At 44.9% G+C, this 26,912-nt stretch overlaps 1 protein-coding gene across 25 annotated transcripts in view; it reads right to left on the bottom strand.

The window, feature by feature from the left end:
- Positions 1-1,043: 1,043 nt before the first annotated feature.
- The window catches only part of Phf21a (PHD finger protein 21A), a 179,456-nt gene continuing 153,587 nt past the window's right edge, over positions 1,044-26,912 (bottom strand). For 15 of the 25 annotated variants that reach the window (XM_051144157.1, XM_051144152.1, XM_051144151.1 and 12 more), the window contains 9 exons: positions 18,082-18,180; positions 14,958-15,009; positions 14,236-14,315; positions 13,783-13,843; positions 11,345-11,508; positions 5,973-6,128; positions 4,199-4,274; positions 3,774-3,877; positions 1,044-2,821 (listed from right to left, as the gene is read on the bottom strand). In XM_051144157.1, coding sequence (XP_051000114.1) covers positions 2,567-2,821; positions 3,774-3,877; positions 4,199-4,274; positions 5,973-6,128; positions 11,345-11,508; positions 13,783-13,843; positions 14,236-14,315; positions 14,958-15,009; positions 18,082-18,180 — 1,047 coding nt within the window. In that variant the 3' untranslated portion in view covers positions 1,044-2,566. Of the gene's footprint in view, positions 2,822-3,773; positions 3,878-4,198; positions 4,275-5,972; positions 6,129-11,344; positions 11,509-11,583; positions 11,607-13,782; positions 13,844-14,235; positions 14,316-14,957; positions 15,010-18,081; positions 18,181-26,912 lie in introns of all 25 variants that reach the window. The other 10 variants (XM_051144168.1, XM_051144169.1, XM_051144175.1 and 7 more) reach the window with 7 other exon arrangements.

Below are 26,912 nucleotides of genomic sequence, written 5' to 3'. Positions count from 1 at the left end.
TAGCACCTTAGTTTCTGAATAAGAAAAGAGGGCTCTTCTCAGCTCCCCTCCATCAACCCAAAGCCAGAGGCCTGATGCTGAGGCCTGTGTGGCCAAACTACCCCCCTTCTTCTCAAACGCTGGGGAGATGCGTGGGCCGCTGGTGTGCTTACTGTCAGGATCCGGCCCTCTCTCTCTGGACCTGGCTGAGCAAGGAAGAAGCAAAGGGGCCTTTCCTGCTACTCCTAGACTCGGGGCCTGGTGAGCTCCAGGAGATGCTGCTTTCAGACCTGGGGACAGAGCCTAGGCCTCTATTCCTTCACTCAAAGGACACGTACAAAGGCTTCTAGTGGAAGCGTACAACTCAGAATCACTCTCCCCATGGCATTATGGGGGCAGATGAATAGAGAGCCTTTCAGAACCCCAATTTTCCAAGAAAATAAGCCAGACAAGGCAAGCATAATGATTCTAGCCCAGGGGCGCCCAGGAAGCATGTGGGTGAGTGGAATGGGAGTGATTTCTGACCCTGGTGCGAGCAGGCAGAGGACAGCTGGAGCCTCAGACCTCTTTTCATGAAGATGGACTTGAAAGCCACACGGGCTCTCAAAGACATATGGACCCTCGAGGCACCTCCCTCCTGATGCAGCCAGCCTGCACCCCACACCTTCCTGGAGGCCAAGTGTACAGGCAGTGAGGAGCCTCACTGGTCAGTCCCCCAGCGGCCCCCACGGCATAGTAATGCTGGTGGCTCAAAGACTGAAAGCAGCACCAAGGGAAGGTCTGGGTGGGCACCAGCCTGCACTTTAGCAAGGTCTGAGATGGTGGGGTGGGCACCAGCCTGCACTTTAGCAAGGTCTGAGATGGCAGGGTGAGTGCCAGCCTGTGCTCTAGCAAGGTCTGAGAAGGTGGGGTGGGCTCCAGCCAGCGCTCTAGCAAGGTCTGAGATGGCGGGGAGGCCCTGACACCACGCACACTCCATTTTGGCTTCAAACACAGGAGATGAGACCCCTGTACCAAGGAGATAGCACAGTCTGAGGAGGGAGGAGGTGGAAGGACTTGGCCATTCTGGAGACTGGCCCACCAGTCTAGAGACACAACACAGCAAAATGTCATCATGGTCAGCAGGTTCTGTGCTAAAAAATTGTAACTACACAGCATTTTCTCCAGTTCTGACACCTTTTTAATAGAAACCACTGTTTTTAGGAAACAAATAGCACTTTTGTAATTTTTTTTACAATGTTTCTTACCTTGATCTTAATTTAAGTAACACTAGGAAGACCTCAATATCTTTTATTTTCCTTTTTAATTAAAAAAAAGTTGCTGTTGTTTTCCCCAGGTACAAAGAATTTTTTTGCCCTTGCATTAAAAAACAAAAACCAAAAAGCAAAACAAAAATAAACCCAAAAAGAAAAAACCCCCCAAAAAAACCAAAACAGTGCCCAAACGATGACACAGGACGCACGAAGACTCACTGACCTCACTGACACTATGACGCCTATTCTACCATGCAAGGTCTCGCTACCCTTAACAGGACCGTCAGCCTGAAAAAACAGCTTTTCTATTCCTTATTTTAGTTCTTGTTACGAAATAAAATAAAATAAAATAAAATAAACGATGAAACAAAACTTTGTTTAAACAAAACAAGAACGGAAACAAAAATAAACTTGAAGAAGAGAAAAGGGTCGTCTCCATTCACACACACCTGGGTTGTGCCACACACTTGGGTCACGCTGCTCTGCTCAGAACCTTCTCTTCTTATAAATATAGAAAAGGGATGGAGCTTGTTTTCAAGTAAAACCTCTGATCTACCTTTCTCCCTCCTAGACCACGAGCACCCTCCCACCTCGCTTCTGCAAGGCCTGGGACCACCTGGGGCTGTGCACTACAGCAAGCAGAGGGGAGGGGCTGCTGGAGGCTGTGGGAGGGAGCTGCTGGGGAGGGGACCTGGCTCTCCTTGCACTAGGCCCCCTCCAGAAACGTTAAATACTGCTTATGTCATATACTTTCCCACCCTTGCTCCCTCCCAGCCCTACCCCATCCCTCTTCTGGGCACTGGGTTAGTTAAATCTCTATTTCCTTTTTTTTCTTTTCTTTTTTTTTTCTTTTTTCTTTTCTTTTTTTGGTTTTATGGTAGTGAAAGTTTAGGAACAGGAAAGCCCACACACTCTTTGGACTTGTCTTTTCTACCTAAACAAACGGCTCCCAGTAAGGATCTGAAACCTGCTCTCCTCCCTCCGCCCATCCCTGCTCCCCACCCAACAGAACAAAAACGAACCCACCGTGGCTGTGGAGGCTGCTGCAGGCACACACTGGTGTATAATAGAGAGAGTAAATATATTATTTCACTTGGCATGGTGCTGGCAAAGAACCTCCAGCTGGCACTATTTCATGTAACATGGTCCAATCTTTGCATGTACACACAGAATAAGAAGAATCAATTGGCAAACTCAGGTGCCGCCTGGCACAAGCTTCTTCTCTCTCTCTGGAACCAAAGAACCAAAAGAATTCTGTACTTTCCAGAAGAAATCCGGCTTTGCTTTTCTAGAGTCTCCTTACCACCGGGACTGTGGTGTCCCCTCGAGGGCTGTTATTTAGTCTCTTCGCCCTGGTTACAGTTCACTGTGCAGCTCTGCGAGGAGGGGGAAGGGGCGGGTGTGGAGGCGGCGTTGGTAGGGGGGGTGCAGTCCGGGCCGTTGGAGAGGGCCCCCACAGTGGCCTCAGAGTCTACAGGTTTGGAGAGGTCAAGGCCGTGGATGAGGCGGATGAGCTGTTTCACCTTGTCCAGCGAGCTGCGCATCTCCTTCTGCCGTGCCAGAATGGTGTTCTTCATTTCCATACATTTCTGCAGTGAAGGACAAGGTGGGTGCTCAGCCTCCTGCGCCCACAAAGCAGGCCCTTGTGCACTGGCTACAACCCCTACAACCTGTGCTGTTCCACCTGTTGTGGGCTGATACTACCAAAGGAAGAAGTCAAAAAAGGCAAGAGATGGGGGCTGATGGGTACGATGAAAGCCAACTCCATTGGGCACTAGCACTTAAGATGCTATGACATGAAAGTCACCATGAAGCAGGGCTGTGAGTTCAAGGCCAGCCTGGTCTACAAAGGGAACCCAGGGCAGCTAGGGCTGTTACACAGAGAAAATGTGTCTCGAAAAACAAACAAACAGAACAAAACAAACAAAGGTGGTGGTGACTGGGCATGGTGGCATATGTCTTTAATCCTAGCACTTGGGAGGCAGAGGTAGGTGGATCTCTGTAAATTCAAGGCCAGCCTGGTCTATAAAGTTTCAGGACAAAGAAACCTTGTCTCAAAAAACAAACAGAGGTAGTGAGGGATTGACCTGAGGGTCTAGGAGGATCATTATCTCACTCATAATTTAGAGGTAGGGCCTAGATGGGCCAGTAATATTTAGGAGACCTGAGCTAGCCCAAGGCCAAGACTCCAGTCAGTGATCCAGGCCCTCTTGGTTGGTCACCAGTGGGTAGTCTTTGCCTTAGCCTCCCAGGTGTCTAAAGGAGTCATTCAAGGGGCCTGGGCACGCAGGGTCAGAGGAGGCTCTGTGCCCTCCCAGTGGTGGAGCTGCTACTGTTTCCCTCTTCCCTGGAGACTGAAAACCCCCTCAGACAGCAGCCACAAGGACACTCAGAGCTGGCCACATGGCCATGACACCTGAGTTCCACACACTGACTCAGAAGGCAGCCTCCCCATGGCTGACCACACTCCTGCATGGCAGGCCTGGAACCAGCTGTCCTTGACAGGCATGTGTGTAGTGCTGAGAAAGGAGAGCAGCTTACACTTATAGAACTGCTGAGCTCTTTCACCTTCTGCTCTAGTTGTTCCCGCTCCTGCTTTAAGTCTGAACTCCACTTAAGTAGTTTCTGTTTCTCCTCTTCTTTTGCTGGGGAAAAAGTAAATTTTAAATAGTTATTTTTTTCAAAAGTCTACCTGGCTTAGAATGCTCACCAAAGACACCCACCCTGAAAGTGCCCGATGGCACACAGCCAGGACACGGAAGCTGGCCACCTGGACTTTTCCTTCTGCGTGTGCTGGTCTTGGTGGCCCAGGCCAGGCTTTACATGGGCCACCGCACTTCACAGTTTCCTTCTCAAAAAGTGGCTCACCAACTGTCTACTTTGGTCAATAAAACCTTTTTATGTCCCTTTGGAAAAAAGACCAACATCGCCCCCCAGCGACATTTTTTCTGAAAAGGCAGCCATACCTGCTTTGTAGGCAATATAGGAATGAACAATGGCTAAAGTTCCAGGCCATGGAATTGCTTCTTCCTTCTTCAGCATCTGAAAAGAATTTATAATTTTACCTTGAGATCCAAGTCAACACCAAAGACCAGTGTCTGAGGCTGTAGACAAGATCTAGGGAGGCTTGTGGAAGCATCGCTCAAAATCCTGGACTTTAAAAAGAGGTGGAGACTTGAGAGCTCCCTGTCTCTTCACAGAAGCCGTGTGTAGGCTGGGGAGATAGATGGCTCAGTGGTTAAGAGCACTAGCTATTCTTCCAGACACACCAGGATCAACTCCCACACCCACATGGCAGCTCACAACTGTCTATAGCTGCAACCCCAGGACATCCAACACTGTCTTTTGACCTCTGAGGACACAGGAAACCAAGACTGTTACAAGGTGCACAGATATACAAGCTGATACAACACTGATAAACATAAAACGAATACAGAAAAATAAAAAGGAGCACATGAGCCGGGCGTGGTGGCGCACACTTTTAATCCCAGCACTCAGGAGGCAGAGGCAGGTGGATCTCTGTGAGTTTGAGGCCAGCCTGCTCTGCATAGAAAGTTCCAGGTGAGACCAGGACTACACAGAGAAACCCTGTCTCAAAGCAAGGACAAAAACAAAAACATTTATTCAACCAAGCAAATAAAAGCCGTACTACCACGACCACTCTCTTCAGCTAGAACCAGGGCGCAAGGCCAGACAGCAGCATGGTGGCAGTCACCTCAGGCAATTTTGCCTTTGATTTGACACAGGCTGCCTGTCTCAAATTTTGTTTTGTTATGTCCCTCAGAAATACCATTAAGGACATTAAAAGTAGTTGTAAATACTGAAGTATAATTGAGCCCCTGTGTATGTGACTCAGAGAAGAGCAGGGAAGGGCACTCTAACTACACTGGAGTCCATGGGGAAGGACTGAGGCAGGTGTGCACGGACCTGTAGGCCCAGGAAGCCAAGGCTGGAATTCCAAGTTCAATGCCAGCCTCAGCTACAGGGAGAGATCTTGTTTCAACACACCACTGACCTAAGACGTAGCTCAATGCTAGCACTTACGTAGCATTTACAAGGCCCTAAATGCTTTAAGCAGTATGCACAGACCTAGTTTGAGTCTCAGTGTTGCAAAAAGAACAAAAAAAGGTAAGATTTAAAAAATTATCTCAATCAGATTTTACTTATTTATTTTAGTTTAGATTTGTTTGCTTGCTTGTTTTTGATACAACATCCCACTTTGTGGTCCTGGCTTGACTGGAACTCACTATGTAGACCAGGCTGGCCTCAAACTCAGATCCACCAGTCTCAGCTGGGACTAAAGGCGTGCATAACCAGACCAATCCTAGACTGAGCTTTTAAGGATTTTAACTTATCTTTTGTTTTGTTTTGTTTTGTTTTGTTTTGTTTTTGTGGTCATTTCTCTATGTAGCTCAGGCTGGCCTTGAATTTGTTAAGCTCTTGGCTCAGCCCTTTAAGTGCTGGGATTATAGGCTTGTGCCACCACGGGGTGCTGAGGGTCTGAAGACAAGTCATTTCCTATAGAAGAAAGCAATTCATACACTAGGGAGGCGGCGAAGGCACGAAGGCTATGCCTGTGTGTGTCGGCATGCTGCGTGCCACGACCCAGGAGCATGGGGCCTGCAGAACAATAACCAAGAGATGGAAGAGAAGCATGTCCCCCAGGAGGGAGGGACGGCATTTCCATGGCATAATCTTTCTTTTCACTGGTCCCTCATCCATGTGACCCACGCCCAGTACCTGGTCCTGACATCTGGGGCAGATCCACATGCCCTTGGGAATTGTTTTCAGAGGCGGGTCTAAGCAGTCCAGATGATACACACGGGAACATGTGTCGCACATCAGCAACTGGCCACTCTTTCTGCAAACACTGCAAAAATCCTCATGGATATCACCCTATGAGATGGAGAGGAAAGGTAAGAAAAAATGATAAAAAGGGTGAAAATTCAATGTACCTTGTATACTGTGATCGAATCTAAGTGTTTCCTACAGTGAGCTCATGGCAACCTCAGTACTAAGGATAGCAGGGGTTTCCAATGGCACAAAGCTCAGTTGCTGGGGGTGGCAATTTAACATGAAATTTAAACATTAAGGATTTCTTTAGGTCATCAGGATTAGAGTCAGTTTTTTTTGCGGGGGGTGGGGGGTGGTGGTGGTGGTTTCGAGACAGGATCTCTCTTTGTAGCCCTGGCTGTCCTGGACTCTCTTTGTAGACCAGGATGGCCAAGCTCACAGAGATCTGCCTGCCTCTTTCTCATGAGTGCTGGGATTAAAGGCGTGCACCACCATGGCCGGCTAAAGTGAGCATTTTAACCTTATAAATTAGAGTTTACAGCAAAGATCTTTAGTTGCCTGGGCCAAAATCAATGGCTTAGGTAAGAGTTTGGCACTCACTTCCAATACCAAGAGTCCAACCCACAGATAAAACACTGCCAGGAGCAGGGATTATTATCTATCATTTTGGGGGCAGTTTAAAGAGAATTAGGAAACACAGGCAAGAAATAATGATTTGTTGAACTTCTTGCCTACTTGGGGGGAACATTCCCAAAGTGAATGTTCAAACAGGAAAAACCCAAGTCAGGAGCAAAGAGAATTGATGGATGCTTCTAACGTGGAACTCGAGAAGCCACAGCCACAGCTGACAATGTTGGGCAGAGCCAACATTTGGCATTTACTACTCAACAGGCCACCCAATGGGAGGCTTTATTCTTCCCATAAAAATACTTCATTAGGTGGAGAAAGCAGCCTCAGCCCACCCCACCATCCTTTGTGATGGCTCCCAAGCTCAGGAAGCCTGCTGGCGCCTCAGAACAGGAGGTGCCACCAAAAGACAACAAAGTAGATCTATTTACAATCTGGGGGAAGAACACAGAGAAAAGAAAATCAAAAGTTCTTCTTCTTCTTCTTTTTTTTTTTTTTTTGGTTTTTTTGGAGACAAGGTTTTTCTGTGTAGCCTTGGCTGTCCTAGACTCACTTTGTAGACTAGTCTGGCCTCGAACTCACAGCGATCCACCTGCCTCTGCCTCCCAAGTGAGTGCTGGGATTAAAGGTGTGCACCACCATGCCCAGTTAAAATCAAGAGTTGTAAAGGAGATGCATTTCATCAAGTTGATGTGCAACCTGTTCTCTGGATAGGACCACACAAGGATTGGGGCGACCAGGAAGGGAAACTGGAGGACCCGCAACAGTCGTGCCAGCACACTGCTTTAAGATGTCCGGGGTTAGAAAGCCTACCACAGAACTGCATAGTAAGTGGCAAGACAGCAATGCCCAGTCCCTCTGCCACTGCCACACCATTGAGGGAATGCATTTTCCAGTCATACAGGCACGCAGGAAACTCCTCTTTGTGTGCATGTGCCCATGTGTGTATCTCTCTCCAGCCCCATCTTTCAAATTTCATGTTTACATACACCACGTGAAGTGTCCAGTGTTTGTGAGTCATAGGATTTCTATGTACTCAGATCACTGAGGAACTCTGAGTAATTACAGAATCATAGAAAGTTTTACCAACAATACACTGAGAACAAAACAACCCAAGAACACAAGTAAACATCAAATAGCCTTGACATCACATGAGAAGTTGTGTCTGGAAAATCCCTTGTCTAGTCTTGAGAACAAGTGTGGAAATGATGCCTGATGTGTTAGGACTACTAGGGAAACAATTTTGGTTTATCCACCCCTGAAAAGTGCCAGTGACCTCATTTTGAGAACTGCTCTGGCCTAATAGTTTAAATATAAAATTCCAAGAACGTCAGAATGAATATAAAACACAGTGACAGTCCATCCATCAAGGTCAGTCTTTGCCTAAAGAGTGGAGATCAAAAAGGATCAACTCTGGTGACAGGCCATAAGCAAACAGGCTGGGAAGTGCCTGACCATGATATTGCTGAGAACATGCTGCCTCGACCAACCCCAGCTTCACTGTGTGCTAAAAACGGAAAATTAGTCAACATATCTTCCCTTCCCATAAAAATGACAGCAGCAACAAGGTGCATCCTGAGGACCAGTGTCTGGCGAGGTCTTGTATTACCAAGCCCTTCTAGATGGTTATTGATCCCCAGGAAATGCTTGGCTCTCAACTGTTATTGTTTAATTAATGTCGAGGCTTATGCTACCCAGCAGCAAACACGTGGAGCCCTGTGTGTTGATTTTAATCACGGCTGCTGTTGGGATACTGTAAAAGTAGGAAGTCAATTATCTTAAGAAAAAAAAAATGTATCCCACTGGGTTTAACTTAGGAAGTTCTGAACAGTTTTAGTGGTTTCAGAAAAGCCTTATTTTGACTTTAGATTTCTGAATAGAACAATGTTTCCATTTTAAGATGAAGCCTGGCAAAAGCTTTTAGTTTGTGATTTGGCTGTAGCAGACCTTTTAGGTCTAGTATGTTTAAAAAAAAGAAAGAAAGAAAGAAAGAAAGAAAGAAAGAAAGAAAGAAAGAAAGAAAGAAAGAAAGAAAAAGAAAAGAGGGAAAAAAAAGCATAAACTCAACCAAAGAACCTAGACCAAAGCAGCACGGTCTAAGCATCTCGTGGGTCGAGGCTCAAAGGCTGACTCTTTTGACCACACATCAACTGGAGGAAAACTGGCAGTCTTTGGTACCAGCAAACATGGCTCCTGACAGGGACTCCTGGTGCTCATTAGCCTGCCAGTTAGAAAATCTGCATCAGGTTCTGGGCCAGATGTTAGGAAGGATGGATGAGACTCCAAGACTTTAGAACTGGGATGAATTTGTAGCACCAGCTTCGTCCAAGGAAGGAACCTGCTGGGAACGAAACTCTCCAAAGATAATACTTTGTCTGCTGCCTCTGGAAATCGAACTTAGGGGTTCATGGAGAGGGCTGTGCTGTTAGTAAGTCATGAGCATCTCCAACGTCAAGGAACATTTCACCGGAAGACAGCAAGTTCTGCAACTGCTAAGGGCCGAGGACACAGACAAAGACATTCTTGTTTTGCTGCTTCAGGCCTGTTCCTCTCATCATCTTCAGGAAATAGCAGTGTCAGCCTTCTGGCTGTCCAGGCCAGCAGACAATGCTCCGAGCTGCTTTGAACTTGCCCTGTGGTTTACCCCTGACATGAGCCCATCATGCCCAAGACTGACCCAGACAGTGCTCCGCCTCTTAGATGGAGGACACATATCAGTTTCATTCCAAGCCACACCTTAAGGGCTGCTTACTCTGATGACATGCCTTTTACTGTGGTGGGGGAGGACAGAGGTCAACATCTTAGAGACCCTGAGATGGAACCTGTAACACTGGTTGCCAGGACCTCTAAAGGCTCACTCAGTGGTGTAGTTCAGGCTTGGTATCTCAGCCCTTGGTTGGCGAGTTCCAGGACAGTATGGACTACAGATGCAGACCCTGTCTAATCCCCAACTAGAAACAGACTTTTACCAGTGAAAAAATTCAATGGAAATTATCTCAAGAGATGAATGTTAACATGGACAACAGGCTGATGTCACATACCCCCTGCTGTGACACCCTGAGACGGACCTGTCATCCCTGATTCTGGGTCCTTCAACAACATATGCTTCAGTCTATTCTAGAGGGAACTAGCACAATGCACTGGGGCCGATTCAGTAGAGTGACTGTCCCACTGGAAAGACACCGCCATCAGGGAAGACAAGGAAAGGCTAAGAGGGCCTGGTGGGAGGAGGGCTCAGTGGATAAATGCACTTGTCACCACACCTGGAAGCCTGAGTTCAATCCCTGAGACCCACACCGTGGCAGGAGAGAACTGACTCCTAAAAGCTGTCCTTTGACCTCTATACATGTGTCACAGCATGGGCGCACACACAGACACAGATACCCATGCTCTAAATGAATAGATTGCAACAACGATAACAAAAGATGGCCCAAGAAGCTATTTCAGAATGAAGGAATAAGGAGATACAGCAAGGATAATAAATGCCAAGAGTGATCATGGGCAAAGGCAGTACCTGGGACACGTGGGAAACTGGAATAGGAACTGCACATTCCATGCTGAAGATGTAACCACTGTTGAAATTCCGACAGTGTCATAACCACACAGCGGCTATACAGCAGATACTGTTATTTTTAGAGGTAACAATTCTATTTTCTGGTTTTTCTGTGTAGCCCTGGCCATTCTGGAACTCAATCTGTACTCCAGGCTGGGCTCAAGATCTGCCTGCCTCTGCCTCCTGATTAAAGGAGTGTGAGCCACCATGCCCTGCTGAGGTGAAGATTCTTTATTGACTCAGAAAAAAGTACATGCACACATACATGCACAAGTTTGCACGTGCAGTTGGGTACAAGTATGTGAATGAAGAAATGAATGCAGCAAAAAGTTAACTGATGAATCAGAGCAAATGGTGATCTGTCCACTGCACCACTGGTTTGAGAATGTTTAAAATAAATCATTTGTAACTGGAGGATTATGTCGTTCCTTTACTCAAAGCCCTCTGGTGGTCCCCCGCTGTACTTAGAATAAAGGCTACAGAGCTGTGTATGAGCAGGCGTCTCTGGTCACGCCTACACATAACTGAGAAGTCCCCTCCCCTCCCCATGGCACTGCACCTGTGTCTTACTGTTCCACTTCTCCTCCTGGTGCTCACCTCTGCCTGATGGGCTACATATTTGTTCCCTACTTCCTACGGAACACAGGCCCCTGAATGCTTGTATTCTGCCTGGCTGCTCCTTGCTGTACTCCCAACCTCATGAGCAGCATTTGCTCAGCCAATCATGTAGGTGCTGGGACCTGCTTCTGAGCGGCCCCACCAAACACAGGAAGGGCTGGACTTGCAGAGCATGCAGGAGCTGGGATGCTGGAAGCATGTGCCCTGCTCATGCTCTATCTCCAGCACCAGTGACAGAAACCTCCTGACTATACAGCCATGTCCCCACCCTCCTCTGAGAGCTCCTTCACGGTTGATCAATCCAGACTCTGGAACCAAGGGCTTCCTGGACTTATGTGAACATGACTCTCAAGGACATGGGACCCCAGAAGAAAGCAGCCCAGTGTGGTATGAAGGCATTCTGCAGTGTCACCTGCTGTCCCAGGGCTAATGAGGAAGGGTCGATCTCGTGAGGGGACAACACAGGACAATGGTTTTCCCATGTGAGCTCAGAGAGAGTGCAGGTCCCCAGGTTACTTACGTCTGTGGAGGTGGGGCTGGGCAGGGACACAGGCTGCACAGGTGCAGGGAAAGTGAATGTGGTCTCTGTCTTTTCATTTTCAGGGGAGTCGGGATGACTGGATGGGGGGGATGTTGGGGTAAGGGCTCCAAACCCCAGCACTGCATTGTATTTTGGAGGACGACCTATATACCAAGAGAAGGGAACAAAAGGGGGGGGGGAGGGGGAGGGAAAGACAGGGGGAAAATGGTCTTACATACCTTTGGCCAGTGTTCCTCATTGGCTAGCATGGAAAAGGAAGTGAGGTAGCAGACAGAAGGTTAGTTACATAGGCCAGAGGAAGGAAAAAAAGCAAAGACTTCAACGCCATTAGAAACAACTACATGAATCCTAAAAGAAAGGAGGAAAAGGGAGCCTTGGAGTGGGGCAAAAGGCGCTGGCATCTGTGAAGGATCATGCCTATCCCTGGACCATCACAGTCTGAGGTTCCTGACAGGAGGACCAGGTATCACGGAGCAAAGGAGGCCGAGGCTGGAACAGAGTTTACGCTCCACGTGTTCTGTGCACTGGTCACTAAGACTCTTCTGCAGGCATCACCCCCACTGACCTTTTGTTCTCGTGAATGGATTTATTCAGCATTTCTGCTTTTCTGTCTCTCCTATCAGCAGTTTAGAGCTTTTACTGCTGGTAAGAGTGGAGGAAGGCAATCTAGGGAGACAGAACTCTAGTCAACTATCCTGACTCTCTGCTGTCAGAGCTGCTGGGAGGGGGTTTCTAGGAACAGCTGGAGTGTAAGAGCAACAGTGAACTCACAGGTGCCCACGCCTGGGTATCCTTCATGGTGGTCTGAGAGCTGCCTTGCTGCTTCGCAGCTCCAACAGTTACTAATTACATGTTTGAGGGCAGAACAAGGCATTTTCCCAAAAGGCCCACGTGGAAGCACTCTACATGCAGTCTAAAAGCAGAGCCCATGGTCCCAGGAAGTCTGAGACAGACACTCTTACCACACACCTAAAGCAAAATTCACGACTCCTGAGAAGCTGTGAGTGGTCACGTACAATCCCAGCACACCAAGGTCAGGAAAAGCCAGCAAAGCCTGACTTGTCTACAAGCACTGGTGAAGGCTTTTCCACCAAACACACCAAATAGTCTGGGTCATGCATGGGTGCCATGGCAGCCAGATGCCACACTAGCACTACCTGTGTCAGTGAGACAGAGCCTGAGTTACAAAGACAGATTCTCCTGGTCTTTTTCTAAAGAACCTAGTGCTGTGAGGAAAAAACTGAAAGGGAACCCTCTTTGCCTACCCCACAAGGCACATCCTAGGCGCTGAACACAGGCTTTAGCCTCTGATCTTTCTGGCTCATTTAATCCCTGTTCTCTACGCAGAAACTACCTCCCCAATTAACTGAGGCTGCTGGCAGGTGACCTCTTATCTGATAACTGTGTGGTCACTAAAAATAATAGCTGGACACAACCCCAAAGGTAACATGAGCACAGCCGAGGAGCCAAGACAAAGCAGAATCTGAAAGTCCCCCGTCCTCTAGTCCCCGCTGGTTACTTGCAGGGCAGGACTGATAAAGGATAACTCATGTCACCGAGGCTGGCTGTGCCTCAGGAAGACAATGGCAGATTGGTAGCCCTGAGCAAGGCAAAGGTCAGGGTGACCCCAGAAGTCTCTAATGGCTCTGAGAGCCCGTGTGCATGCACAAAGATCAGTATGCTAGTCACCCACTCTGCAATCTTTCCAGCCTGCAACTCTAAGTCAGGGACATGCTGCCATCAGGTGAAAGAGACCTTGGGCTGCAGTACTGACAGCAGAGAGTGATTTCCGTACCTTGTTTATGAGTCAAAGACTGAGCTATAAAGACCTGCTTAGGCCTGCTATGTTGCTCTGCCTACAGTAATGTCTGGAAGACGGGAACAGCGTGTTAGGAGTCTCTGCACTGGGCAGCCTGCTTTAATAGCATTCTTTTCTTCCTTAGCTGGAGATGCTCACGGAGAAAAGATTCTAAGTTCTCTTTTTGGAAGGTGTGCAGATCACAGGAATTAAGTTCCATTGTACCCTCAATGGCAACAGGAAGACTGAAACACTATTAGGAACACCTTGGCAACAGCAGTGCTCGGCTGCTTAATGATGCTAAACACTTCCTTTCACGAGATGTTTTGTTCACCGAGCTATTCATGGATGGCCTGGTAGGCTTGGGGCAGAAATGCTGCATTAAGTCATTCTCTTGAGCCAGATCATCCAGGACCCAGAAAGCCAGCTTTAGGCCCTGTGTTCAGAGCACTAAGAAATCTCTCTTTTCCTCCATATTCTCAGAAAAACAGCAAAAACTATTTTGAACGGATAGAGGAGCTAGGTTCTAGGACCATGGAAAAGAGGAAGGGAGACGGAAAAGAAACACAACACAGAAAGCAAAGGCAGAAGCAAGACAGAGTCTTTAAAAGGCACTCACCTCTCTTCCGTGTCCCAGGATGCATGGTGCTGTTAAGGTAAGTGACTGCGCTCTTCTTACGCTTTGGGGATTTAAGAAGGAAAGGTGACTGATGAATAGCATGGTTATCACAAACATGGCAAGCAAGTCTATCACATGCTAGTCAGTCAGTGCCAATCACCCCAAGACCTCAGCATTAGTGAGCTTGCTTATACGGACTTGGCTCTGAGAGAATACTCCAGAGGGGCCTGTAAAGCTGTATGGCTGCATGGTATCTGCTCCAACTTCAAGATCTTAAGAGGTGAGCAGTGGCTGACAAAGCACCCTGGAGCTGTGAGCAGAGAGAAGCCCGTCACGTGAGAGCTGAAGAGGCTTGGGTGCCCACAGTACTGCTCTTAGCAGGCTTTCAGGGGGAGGGGCTAACAAGCCACAGCTGAAGCCAGGGCAGGAGCGCGGGCCACTGCTGCCCAGTACCTCTGGCTCAAAGACGGCGCCACTGTACACCGGGTTCGCTGTTGTTCTTCTCTTCCGCTCCTGCCTCTTGCTTTGGATTTCTTGAGAGAAGAGAAGGCTTTGGTTAGAAGATAGACATCAAGAAACTAAGAACAGAAGACCATTATTTGATGCATTGGCTTTCCAGCAACCAGGAAGGAACAGGGGCAAGGCTTTGTTTCAATAGAAGCAAGCACACTAGTCATGCCTCTCGGTGGGTGAGGCCACTCTGTGAATGAGAGCACTGCAGTGGACCACGCTTATAAAAGCCATTCTCGTTCATTTTTAGACTGCTGTGTACACAGGTCTGCATGAGCTGTATCTACAGACTGTCAAGCAGAATTAAGGAACAAGGGCAGTGAACTTTGTAGCTGTGCTTAGGATCCTGACGTCCAGACACTGGAAAATAGAGACAAAGACTTGTCAGGGGAGCACTTGCTACTCTGTTGTGAGACAGACTAGAAATCACCTTCATTCAGGAATTTGGGAAGTTTCCCACAACAGGAGTGTGAATGACAATAGGAAGAGAAAGGCCTGGGCATTTCATGGACAGGAGGCAATTTTTTTCTCTAAAAGCTATCCCATCCACATATGGTTGAATCGTACTTTATTTGCCCTCCAATTCTCCATTCCAGGAACTCCGCAAACATCACATTTAAGAATAAAGCTAGAAGTAAGACCATGCTGAGAAAATCTTCTCTTACCTTCTAGATGGTCATGTGTTACCAACCCTAGAGACACCATGAAGGCAAGTTTCTGTGTCAGAGAAACAAAAGAATATATTTCAGTCTGGCATCTGGCAAAGCTGATCACAGCTTTCCTAGGCAGAGAGCAGCCCTGACAGGCTGGAGTCACATGAAGGCCTTTCTGCTCAGGAGTGATGGCAGGTTGAATTTTTTTTTTGCCCAGAAGAATCTTCTTACAGAGTGCCCATGGTGGAAAAGCACACGGAAGAACTAAAAAGCCTCAGGGGCAGCAAGCTCCGAGGTCTAGGTATGGGTATGTGTGACTTTTTACCACGAGGCTGGTTCCTCACTTTTATTCACAGCCAGACAGCAGAAACACCAGCTAATGTTTTGGGGAGATGCAGCAGGTGGTTCTGCTTAATACTAGGATTTCCAATTAAATGTGAATGCTAAATATTATGGGGACAAGCCAGGAATGGTGGCACACGCCTTTAATTCCAGCACTTGGGAGGCAGAGGCAGGCAGATCTTTGTGAATTTGAGGCCAGCCTGGTCTACAAAGCAAGTCCAGTAGAGCCAAGGCTACACAGAGAAACCCTATTTCAAAAAACAAAAACAAACAAAAAAATCCCCAAAATTATGGGGGCAGTTTTTCTCTTAAAGAGCTCCACTGGGTCCCTAAGATAGAATGTAAGATACTTTAAATGGTGAAGAGCAATGGATTGATTGCTGTCCTTTGCTTTGATTGGCTGTGATCTGAAAAGTTTGTCTTCATTACACTGCACATGGCTTCTAAACACCTTCAATGGCTAGGCAACATATTCCCAAAGAGTTACTGACGATATAGTTTGGTTACACATGTTACACAAGCACACACACACACACACACACACACACACACTCACACACACTCATAAAGACCCTACATCCCCGGCGGCCTAGACCTCCTCTTGCCCTGGTCTCCAGAACGCTGGGGAAGGAACCATGTGCCTCCATTGCTAGCTTCTTCAGAAGTTCTGACCTTCTGGGGCTGGGGAGATGGCTCAGTGGTTAAAAGCACTGGGTGCTCTTGCAAGGACGTAAGCTCAGTTCCCAGCACCCACATGGTGGCTCAACCATCTGCAACTCCAGTTCTTCTTCTGAGTTCCATGGCACCCTGCACACAGGCAGGAAAAACATTCATACACGAAAATAAAATAAAATAAATCTTTAAAAAACCTTGACCTTTTATTCTCAGCAAGGGAAAAAAAAAAAAAAAGAAGCATGACACTTTTATGTTCAGCCCACTCAGGAACATTTGCTTTCTTTTTGCTTTGGTTTGTTTTTTTTCAAGACAGAGTTTCTCTGTGTAGCCTTGGTTGTCCTAGACTGGCTTTGTAGACCAGGCTGGCCTTGAACTCACAGTGATCTGCCTGCCTCTGCCTCCCAAGTGCTGGGATTAAAGGTGTGTGCCACTACACCCAGCTCCTTTTTAAAAAAAAAAAGAAAAAAAAAATTTACTTTCTGAACAGGCTACTCGAGGACTCCGGTCTTTCACTGCTGTCTTTTGAGTTCTGACAAAATGGTTTTTGTTTTCTTTCTTATTTCAAATATTTGGGGGCTAGCATGTAGAGGACCCTGGATTTGACCCCCTCCCTGGGAAACAAATAAAACCTGATATGGGCAACTGTCTGTCTGACAGGAACAATGACTGGGTAGAGTAACGCGTTCATGACTTGATGCCTCTTTTTTAAATACTGCATGTTGAAGTGATGCATTTGGTGGCCAGCCAGATAGCCACATTTCTAACTTTCACTGTTCCTTTAAAGTACAGTCAGCACAGGAGCTGCTTAAGTTCTCTCTGTAGCAAGCCTCTTCACAGCTTCTGCAGGCTCACCACCCAGTCACCTGCCAGCCTAGACTGAACTCACAGAGCGATTCTTAATGAGAAAAAAAGTTACCCCTCCCAAGTATTTACTCTCTTTTCCAGTTTTAGATAGAATTTTCCTATATAGCCTAGGCTGGCTTCAAATCTACAATCCTCCTGCCTCATTTTTCCAAATGTTAGAATTATCAGTGTGAGCCACCATGCCTGCCTAGAGCTGGTTTGAAATTATAGAATAAAAAATTGTCAGGTAGTTCTTCTCCTTCTCTCTCTCTCTCTCTCTCTCTCTCTCTCTCCCTCTCTCTCTCCGCACACAGCCAATTCCCACTCAGCAAGCCTCACAAAAAGCGTTCTTTTTGCTGACAGTTTTCTGTTTCCTCTCAGTGTAATATTTGCCATTACTTTTTGTGAATGATTTTACAAGTTTTTCAGCAATTTCTGTAACCAGTGCTTCTTTTCGGTTCAAGTTCTGGCCCTTTCAAAAATAAAATTGATTTCACATCAGAAAGAAGTACATTTGGTACTTGCCTTATAAAAACTCAGCTAGTTCAATAGAGCTTTCCTTTTTTTTTTTTTTTTTTTGGATTTAAAGAACAACAACAGCAACAGCAACAACAAAAGGGCGTGAGGCGTTGATGGCTGTCTGATATGGTTTCTCTGCAGGCATGGACTGAGGACAGAGCAGAGATTACCAGTCTCATAACTTTATCACCAGGCATTTGCCATCACGACCGCACCACCACTTGCGCTCTGTGCAAGGGCATCAAGCTAGAATGAACTCTTGTCCACAGGCACAGTCTTTGCTCATGTTGGGCTTGTTTACTGCTTACGTCATAGTATGCACATCACCATCTTCAGCCCACTCTCATGCTCAGTGTACCACTTTGAGCCACTGATACTTTTGGTACTTAGGACTCTGATTTGTAATAAAGTAGCCCTAACAAAACTGAACACACCATGGCAGTCCACAATGTAAACTGACATCAGCTGAGGGAACTAGCTGCCTTACACACGGTGTCCAAGGCAGGCATGGCATGCATGCCCTTCCTTAGGGATGTAACAGGACACCTGGGAAACATTCATCTTCTGCTTCAGGATGTGTACACAAACAGCACTTCAGAGCTCTTCTTTTCCACATCCATGCTTGGGCCCTCAAAACTCTGAGCGAAGAAAGCTGCCCCAGGTCAACCTGACTTGGTAATCACACCACTGAGTGAAAGAAACACTGAGCAAGTGGCTTAGGCCCAGCCCCAGTGAGGCCCGGCAGAGATGGCACTACCTGAGGGTTCTCCTCGCGTTTTGGTTTTGCTGCAGCAGGTGGGGTGGCGGTGCGGCTCTCTGCTTGTCTCTCCTCTGTTTCTGTGTGGGGCTTAACCGTCTAAGAGAGAATAATTAGGTGAAAATTCAGAATTATCTTTTTTATCAAAAGAATTGAAATCAGTTTAACTATGGCCAGGAAGAAAATAATGTCCTCAAATTTGAAACAGTAACAGACAAGTTCACATGATATATTTTGTTGAGGAAGAAAAAAATGTCAAAAGTCCAGCTGGCTACACTGGACTATATGACTAGTTTCAAGATGAATCTATAAATACAACCAGATGAAGTATAGTTACATATGAAGTAGTGCTGGGCAGTGGTGGTGCACATCTTTAATGCCAGCACTTGGGAGGCAGAGGCAGGAGGGTCTCTGAGTCCAAGGCCAGCCTGGTCTACAGAGGACAGCCAGGGCTACATAGAGAAACCCTGTCTTGAAAAACAAACAAACAAAACAACACAAAAGAAGTGGTAGCCTAATAACCTAAAGTTTGATCCCCAAGATCTACATGGTGGAAAAAGACAACAACCTTCCCTAACTTGTCTCCTGGTCTCCACACACCCACTGCCATACTAATGGTAGTGTACATACTAATGTACATATTAATGTTTCAAAAGGAGGCAAACCAGAGCTCAGAGGATAAAAGCACTGGCTGCTCCTGCTGGGTACCTATGTTTGCATCTCAGCATCTGCATGGAAGCTCACAAGCATCTCTAAATACAGACTCTGAGCCCTCTTTTGGCCTCCTGGGTACCAGGCAGGCCCATGGGATGCAGACATAAATTCAGGCAAAGTAACCAAACATGAAAGTAAAAGGTGATTAGAAATATTTTTTTAAAGGCAAAGAAAACTAGAGGTTGTTTTCCTTGACTGTAGGATATGGAGGTTTCTGGAAACACCTCACCATTGTCAGGCTCTGTCCGCATGTGCCTATGATGCGCATAACACAACACACTTCTTATGTCCGAACTTTTCTTCAGAACAGTTTTACAACAGTAGACATAAAGCTACAAACATAAACTTAATTTACTAATAAACTAATAATTGTAGGTGCAATGGTCTTCTTGGAAGGTAACCACAAGTTATTAAGTAAATTAGAATAAAAGTGTCATTTTTCGGCACTTTTATTATTGGCAGGCAGGAGCTGAATGCAGGACTTCAGCCCTATTTAAAAAAACAAACAAACAAACAAACAAAAAACACCAAAAGGTTTTAAAACCATTATGCGGTGAAACAATGTACTAGATATGAAAAAGCTTTCATTTTTTCCCTTGGCTATTTTCATATGTTGCCGCTGGCTTTGCACACAGTTATATGGACAAATTTAAGACCTACTTATCAATACTGTGGCTACCCCTGCTCTGGGGCCCTGCTGCTGCCTTTACTTTCCAACAGAGTCCTGCCGTCAGAATCCACATGTGCTGTAAGCAGCCTGAGCAGGGGCTGTTGATACACTCCTTGTTACTGTGTTCTGTCGTGTCCAGTGTGTACCTCGTGCTTGCATTCAATAAAGCACTGACCTCCAGGAGAATCAATCAAATTTCGATCTTTCTCTTAGCCCCTCCTCTTCCCTCACACAACTTAGCCCAGAAAGGCCTATTTCTTCCATACAAACCTTCAATGGGGAAGAAGTTCATTGTGACATAACTAAGGTCGGAGGTACCCAGAATTAGCTTATTTTTATGACTTTGAATGTGGAAGGATAGGGGAGCAAGAAAAGTCAACCATGGAGCTTGTCTTCCACTCCTATGTGAAACTTCCCTGAAGTCTCTCTTTTATTTCCACGGATAAGAAAGCACTTAGTGGCACTGCTCCTGGGCAAGGCAGCCTCCTCCCCCAAAACAGAACACATGGAGTACTGCATAAAGAACACCCCCCAACAAACAAACAAAACACCAAAACCTTACCAAACAAGAATGAAACAATCAAAACACCGGGGTAGGAGGTGGGAGACAGTGGCTGTCATTGTCTTGTGTGACATTGTCATGTGCCAGCCTCCTGCCCACAGCCACCAAGGAGCAAGGCCAGGAATCATCTGACTGAGCTTAGAAGTAAACTTCCCAACTCCAGTTAAGCCTTGTGACAGGCTGCAGCTCCAGCCAAGCTCCTTAACTACAAACTTGTGAGAGCCCCGGAGCCCAAGCTACCCAACTAAGCTGCAGAAGACAAGGCAAAGGGGCAACATTCCTAATGGGAAGAGAAAGCAAATGGACAAACAGAGACATCTAGTAACAATCATAGATTGCTAAAACTATCCTTAAAGAATTAAGAGTGAAATAAAATAGATTCAGATAAATGAAATCTAAGGATGTCCACTGCCAGAACACCTGCCTTAAAGAAAAGATAGGACAGTATCCTTTACCTTACAGAAGCTTTTCAGTTTCATGAGGGCCACTTATTAGTTAATCTTAGTGCCTTGTAATGGTTAACATAGTGGAGAGAAGAAGCCGTGAATATTAAATAGTGAAATAGAGCAAGAAGAATAAATATAATAAAAGATCTGGTGCTGGGTGAAAGGTGATACTCTGATATACAAGAACAGATTCAACTTGATAGCACCACTATAGAACAAGGTCACTTAGTGGCTTTAAGAGCTTGGGACAAAGTTGAGGAGCCTGGGAAAAGGTCGACCTTGTTTACAAAGATTGTACAAGGCTCTGAGAAGTCTTCACTGATTTTTTTTTAATACAAAAATTAGTCTCATTTGTGAACAAAGCCATATCAGACCCTGACACAATACAAGTGTTGATAGAGACCTTATTGTATGAAAATGCAAATAGTAGATGTAAAAACATTATTAGACCATTAAAGCACAGACAGTGACTACAAACAAGTGTATAAGGGATATGAGCAATATAGGTTCTAATGTGTACTGTGCTAATAGCATTGGTCAAATTATAGCTAGAGGTCTCTGATGTCAAAATGCCCTGTGCTTCAAATGCAGGAATTTCGATCATTTACAGATCTGCTAAAGGTCCCAGATCTCAACACCGAAATACAGTACTTAATGCCAGAAAAGTGAACAAGCTGTTCCTAGTGCCAGTGGGTTTTCTAAATATAAACCAGAAAGAAGGCCTAGGCTTCCAGGGGTATGCAGGCTATCTGGCAAGGGATGACACTGGACCAATGGAGTCTAAGTCCAAGTTACAGGCTGGGGATGTAGATCTGCTTATACCTCCACAGGAAATTAAAAGCTGTGGATACCATAACAACTGATCAAGATTACAATTGAGCTGGAATGGTCTGCTGAAAACCCTGGACACTGATCCAAAAAGCCCTTGGTTCATTAAAAATGCCTCTGTTTATTATTTCCCACAACATGAAGCATAATTAATGGCTTAAAACAGAAAGGGACGCCAGGCATGGTGGCACACGCATTTAATCCCAGCGCTTGGGAGGCACAGGCAGGTAGATTGTTGTGAGTTTGAGGCCAGCCTAGCCTACAAAGCAAGTCCAGGACAGCCAAGATAACATAGAGAAACCCTGTCTTGAAAAGCCAACCAACCAGCCAAACACAAACAAACAAACAAACAAACAAACAACAGAAAGGGAGAAATGTAGTGAGACTTTTGGAATTTTGGTTTCTTTAAAAACATAAAACTACTATAAGAATATGTTCTCATTTTAACCCAGCTGTGGGGATATGGGCCTGCTTCACAGCAGGTGTCTATGATTTGTCTCCTGCTCTAACAGGGACATGGCTTTGCCAGCTGCAGATAGTTTCTGCTATTGTGTGATATTTGGAATTCTGGGGACTTTTTAGAAGGTAAATAAATTCTATTACCCCAATAGGCTGGTTGTTGGTTACTGTTGGTTGAGGTTTGTTAAGCAGTTATGTGCAAAGAAGAAACAAGGAGAAGAAGAGGAGGAGGAGGAAGAGGAGGAGGAGGAGGAAGGGGGGAGGAAGAAGAGGAGGAGGAAGAGGAAGAGGAAGAAGAGGAGGAGAAAGAAGAGGAAGAGGAAGAAGAGGAGGAGGAAGAAGGGGGGAGGAAAGTGAAAATCAAACTTATCCCAAGGAACGCAACACCCCTAATCAGTAGGAAACTGTCCAATGATAATGCTGCCCCCTTTCCTCTCTGTTCTCTTTTCCTCTCTTATCTAGTGTTAAGGGGAGGAAAGGATGGAGACAGAGGAACCCACAAAGTAGTAAAAACTCGAGTGACATTTTTCTTTCAAGGTATGTAAAGAATTGTATTGGAATCTTGATTGGGATTATGTTCAATCTGAACCTTTTGGTAAGATGGTCATTTTTTTACTATAATTAATCCTACCAGTCCATGAACATGGAAGATCTTTCTGTCTTCTCATATCTTATCAATTTCTTTAACAAACTTATTGTCATAAAAGTCTTTCACTTGTTTGGTTAGAGTTACCCCAAAATATTTTATATTACTTGTGGTTTCTATGTTGTTTCCCTGATTTCTTTCTCAGTCCATTTGTCATTTATATATAAGAGGGCACTGGCATTTTTTTAGTTAATCTTGTATCCAGGAACTTTACTGAAGGTGTTTATCAGCTGTAGGAGTTTCCTGGTAGAATTTTTGGGGTCACTTATGTATACTGTATCATCTAAAAATAGCAATACTTTGATTTCTTCCTTTCCAATTTATATCCTCTTGATCTCCTTATTGCTCTCTCTAGAACTTTAAGTACTATATTGAATAGATACAGAGAGAGTGGACAGCCTTGTCTTGTTGCTGATTTTAGTGGAATTGCTTTGAGCTTCTCTCCACTTAATTTGATGTTGGCTATAGGCTTGCTATAAGTCACCTTTATTATGTTTAGGTATGTCCCTTGTATCCCTAATCTCTCCAGGACTTTTTTTTATCATGAAGAGGTGTTGGATTCTGTTAAAGGCTTTTTCAGTGTCTAATGAGATAATCATATGGTTTTTTTCTTTCAGTTTATGTATATGGTGGATTACATTGACAGATTTTTGTATGCCGAACCATCCCTGCATCCCCAGGATGGAGCCTACTTGGTCATGGGGGATGACCTTTTTGATGTGTTATTGGATTCGGACTGTATTTTTGCATCAATGTTCATAAGGGAAATTGGTCTGTAATTCTATTTCTTTTTTGAATCTTTGTGTAGTTTGAATACCAGGATGACTGTGACCTCATAAAATGAATTTGGCAATGTTTCTTCTGTTTCTAATTTGTAAAATAATTTGAGGAGTATTTGGTATTAACTCTTCTTTGAAAGTCCAGTAGGATTCTGTGCTAAAACTGTCTGGTCTTTGGCTTTTTGGTTGGGAGACTTTTAATGACTGCTTCTATTTCCTTAAAGTTTATAGGTCTATCTAATTAAGTTATTTTTCTGATTCTGATTTAACTTTGGTAAGTGATATCAGGAAAATTGTCCTTTCTTTTATATCTTCCATTTTTGTGAAGTAGAGTTTTTTGTTTCTTTTTTTTTTTTTTTTTTTTTTTTGAAGTATGACCTAATGATTCTTTGGATTTTTTGGCGTCTGTTGTTACAGCTCCTTTTCATTTTGGTTTTGTTAATCTGAATAGTCTTTCTGTGTCTTTTAATGAAAAATAAAAAATAAAAAGATTTCAACAACTCCACATGTCATGAAAACAGACATCAGAAGCTCAAGAGATGGTTCAGCATTGAGCGCAGTGGCTGAGGACTCAGGTTCAATTCCCAGCTCCCACCTAACTGTACCTCTACTTCCAGGGGACCCAACAACACTCTCATACAGACATATATGCAGAATGGATAAAGAAACTGTGGTACATTTACACAATGGAATATTACTCAGCTATTAAAAACAATAACATCATGAAATTTGCAGGCAAACATATGGAACTAGAAAAAACAATCATCTTGAGTGAGGTAACCCAGATCCAGAAAGATAAACATGGTATGTACTCATTTATAAGTGGCTTGTAACTTCTAAGTAAAGGACAATCATGCTACAATCCACAGACCCAGAGAAGCTAAGTAAAAAGGAAAACTAGAGGGGACACATGGATCTCTCTGAGAAAAAGAAATAAAATAGATTTTGAGGGTTGGTTGGGGATGGGAACAGGAGGAATCAGGTTAGGAGTGGAGAGAGAGAGAGAGTACTAGGATAGACAACTGGAATTGGGATAAGGGTGCATTTTGGGGTCGACATAGAAACCTAGTACAGTGAAAATTCCCAGGAGTCCACAAGGATGACCCTAGTGAAGACTCCTAGGAATGAGGAAAAGGAGGCTGAACTGGCCATCTTGTGTAATGAGGCAAGACTTCCGGCAGAGGGACTAGGACACCAACCCAGCCACAAAACCTTTGACCTACAATTTGTCCTGCCTACAAGACCTATATGATGTGCTGGGGTAAAAGTGGCACAGAACTTGTGGGAGTGAGCAATCAACGACTCATCCAACTTGAGGCCCACACCAGGAGAGGGAACCCATGCTTGACACTGCCCAGATGGCCAGGAATCAGTCTGGACAGATCAGAGACCCAGGATAAAACCAAACATGACTGGGGGGAGGGGGAGTCAATGAAATGATTCCTAATGATATTCTGCTATACTTGTAGACTGGAGCCTAGCATACTTGTCATCAGAGAGATTTCATCCAGTCAACTGATGGGAGCAGATACACAGACTCACAGCCAAACATTAGGTGGAGCTCAGGGAATCCTGTGGAAGAGGAAGGATTGTAGGAGCTAGAGCCAGGTCAGGAAAATGGCCCACAAAATCAACTATCATGGCTCATAGAGGTTCACAGAGACTGAATTGACAATGAGGGAGCCTGCATGGCTCTGACAAAGGCTCTCTGCATATATGTTACGTTGTGTAGCTTGGCGTTCTTGTGGGACTACTAAGAATCAGAGCAGGGGCTATCTTTGACTCTTTTGCCTGCTTTTGGGACCCCTTTCCTCCTACTGGATTGCCACATTCAGCCTTAATATGAGGGCATGTGCCTACTCTTATTATAACTTGATAAGCCATATTTGGTTGATATTCCTGGGAGAACTGACCTTTTTTGAAGAGAAAGGAGAAGTGGATTTAGAGAAGAGGGGAGGTACCTGGAGGGGAGAGTAAGGAAAGGAAACTGTGGTTGAGATGTAATATATGAGATAAGAATTTTTTTAAAGGAAGAAAGGATGGATGTAGTAGCACACACTTTTAATCCCAACACTCGGGAGATAAAGGTAGGTGGATCTCTGTGAGTTCGAGGGCCAGCCTGGTCTACAAAGGGAGTCCAGGACAGCCAAGGCTATACAGAGAAACCCTGTCTCGAAAAACCAAAAACAAACAAAAATGTTAAAAAATTAGAAAAAGGAAAGAAAAAAATGACAGCCAGCAGACTGACTTAAAGCCACAAAGAAAGAACTCCATATCTGTGGCAGTTTTGAATAGTAACTGTTCATGATGTTTCTATATAAAAGACTAATGGCTGGGCAGTGGTGGCCACACCTTTAATCCCAGTACTTGGGAGGCAAAGGCAAGTGGATCTGTATGAGTTTGCAGCCAGCCTGGTCTACAAAGCAAGTCCAGGACAGCCAAGGCTACACAAACAAACCTTGTCTCAAAAAAAAAAAAAAAAAAAAAAAAAACCAATAAACAAACAAACAAATATCTATATAAGACTAATGTATGAGACAAGAATTACAACTACATAGATATAATTATGAGACTAACAACATGCATAGTAGGGCGGAGTTGCACAGGAGCAGAGATTTCGTATGCTGCCGATAGTAAACTAGGATTGACTAAAATGAGATTATTAGAAATGTTACCAAGCCAACTGTAATCCCCAGGGTAATTACTAAGAAAGTAAAATATACATGGACAAGAAGGGATATGATGAAGAGATGAAAACGTGCATTAAGAAAAATAATCAAGCACAAGAACTGGCAGCAGGGAGGGAACAAGAGGATGCAGGGCAGCAGCACAAGCATCCCGTACGCGAAGCATCAAAGTCCAACTGGACTCAACCCACAACTAAGAAGCAAACAGTGGCAGAGTGCGTAAAATACGTTTCTGCTGGAGACTTATTTTAAAATGGAAGGTAGAAAATGTTCGGGGGAAAAAAAAACACTGAATAGAGTATTTTTTGTATGTGCTAGGGCTGATCAGAGTATAGTTTGATCAGCTCTCTTATTTACTTCTGTTTTCCTGTCTATGTTCTGTAACCATTATTGAAACTTGTAGCCATTGTTATAGGACAGTCTGTCTCCTCAATTCTGTCAGTTATTTACTTCACAAAACTTGGAACTTTCTTCTTGGGTACATATATTATAATTCTTATACTTTCTTTTCAGATCAATTCTTCTGTCCCTATATAGAACCATCCCAAGTGCCTTTCAACCTAGTTGGGGCAGAGGGAACTCTGTGAATTCAAAGCAAGCTTGAGTTACATAGTGAGACCCTGTCTCAAAATGAACAAACCCCTTAAACTTGGCCCTTTGGGAAAAGCAATTACAAAAATTCCAAACTTCTAGAGACCAAGGAAAAAGATGAAATAATTAAAGAGCAGAAGTAGGGACTGTAGTGACAATTCTAGAATTTTTTTCTTTAAAAAACACAGAAATATTATAGGAATATATTTTTGTTTCAATTGCAGGTGTGGAGATTTGGGGCTACTTTGGACTGCCCATAGTAGGTGACTGTGATTTGTCTCTTGCTCTAGCAGAGGCGTGATTTTGCCAGCTGCAGATAGTTTCTGCAACTGTGTGATGTTTGGAATTCTGGGAACTTTTCAGAGGGGATAGCCAGAGCCTGAAAACACAGGGTGGGAGGTTGGCTGTGGTTTGTTAGTAGTCATGCTCAATCAAAGAAGACACAATAG

This window comes from Acomys russatus, chromosome 4 (genome assembly GCF_903995435.1).
Source record: "Acomys russatus chromosome 4, mAcoRus1.1, whole genome shotgun sequence".
Classification (NCBI taxonomy): domain Eukaryota; kingdom Metazoa; phylum Chordata; class Mammalia; order Rodentia; family Muridae; genus Acomys; species Acomys russatus.
This window is presented reverse-complemented; position numbering and strand designations above follow the sequence as displayed.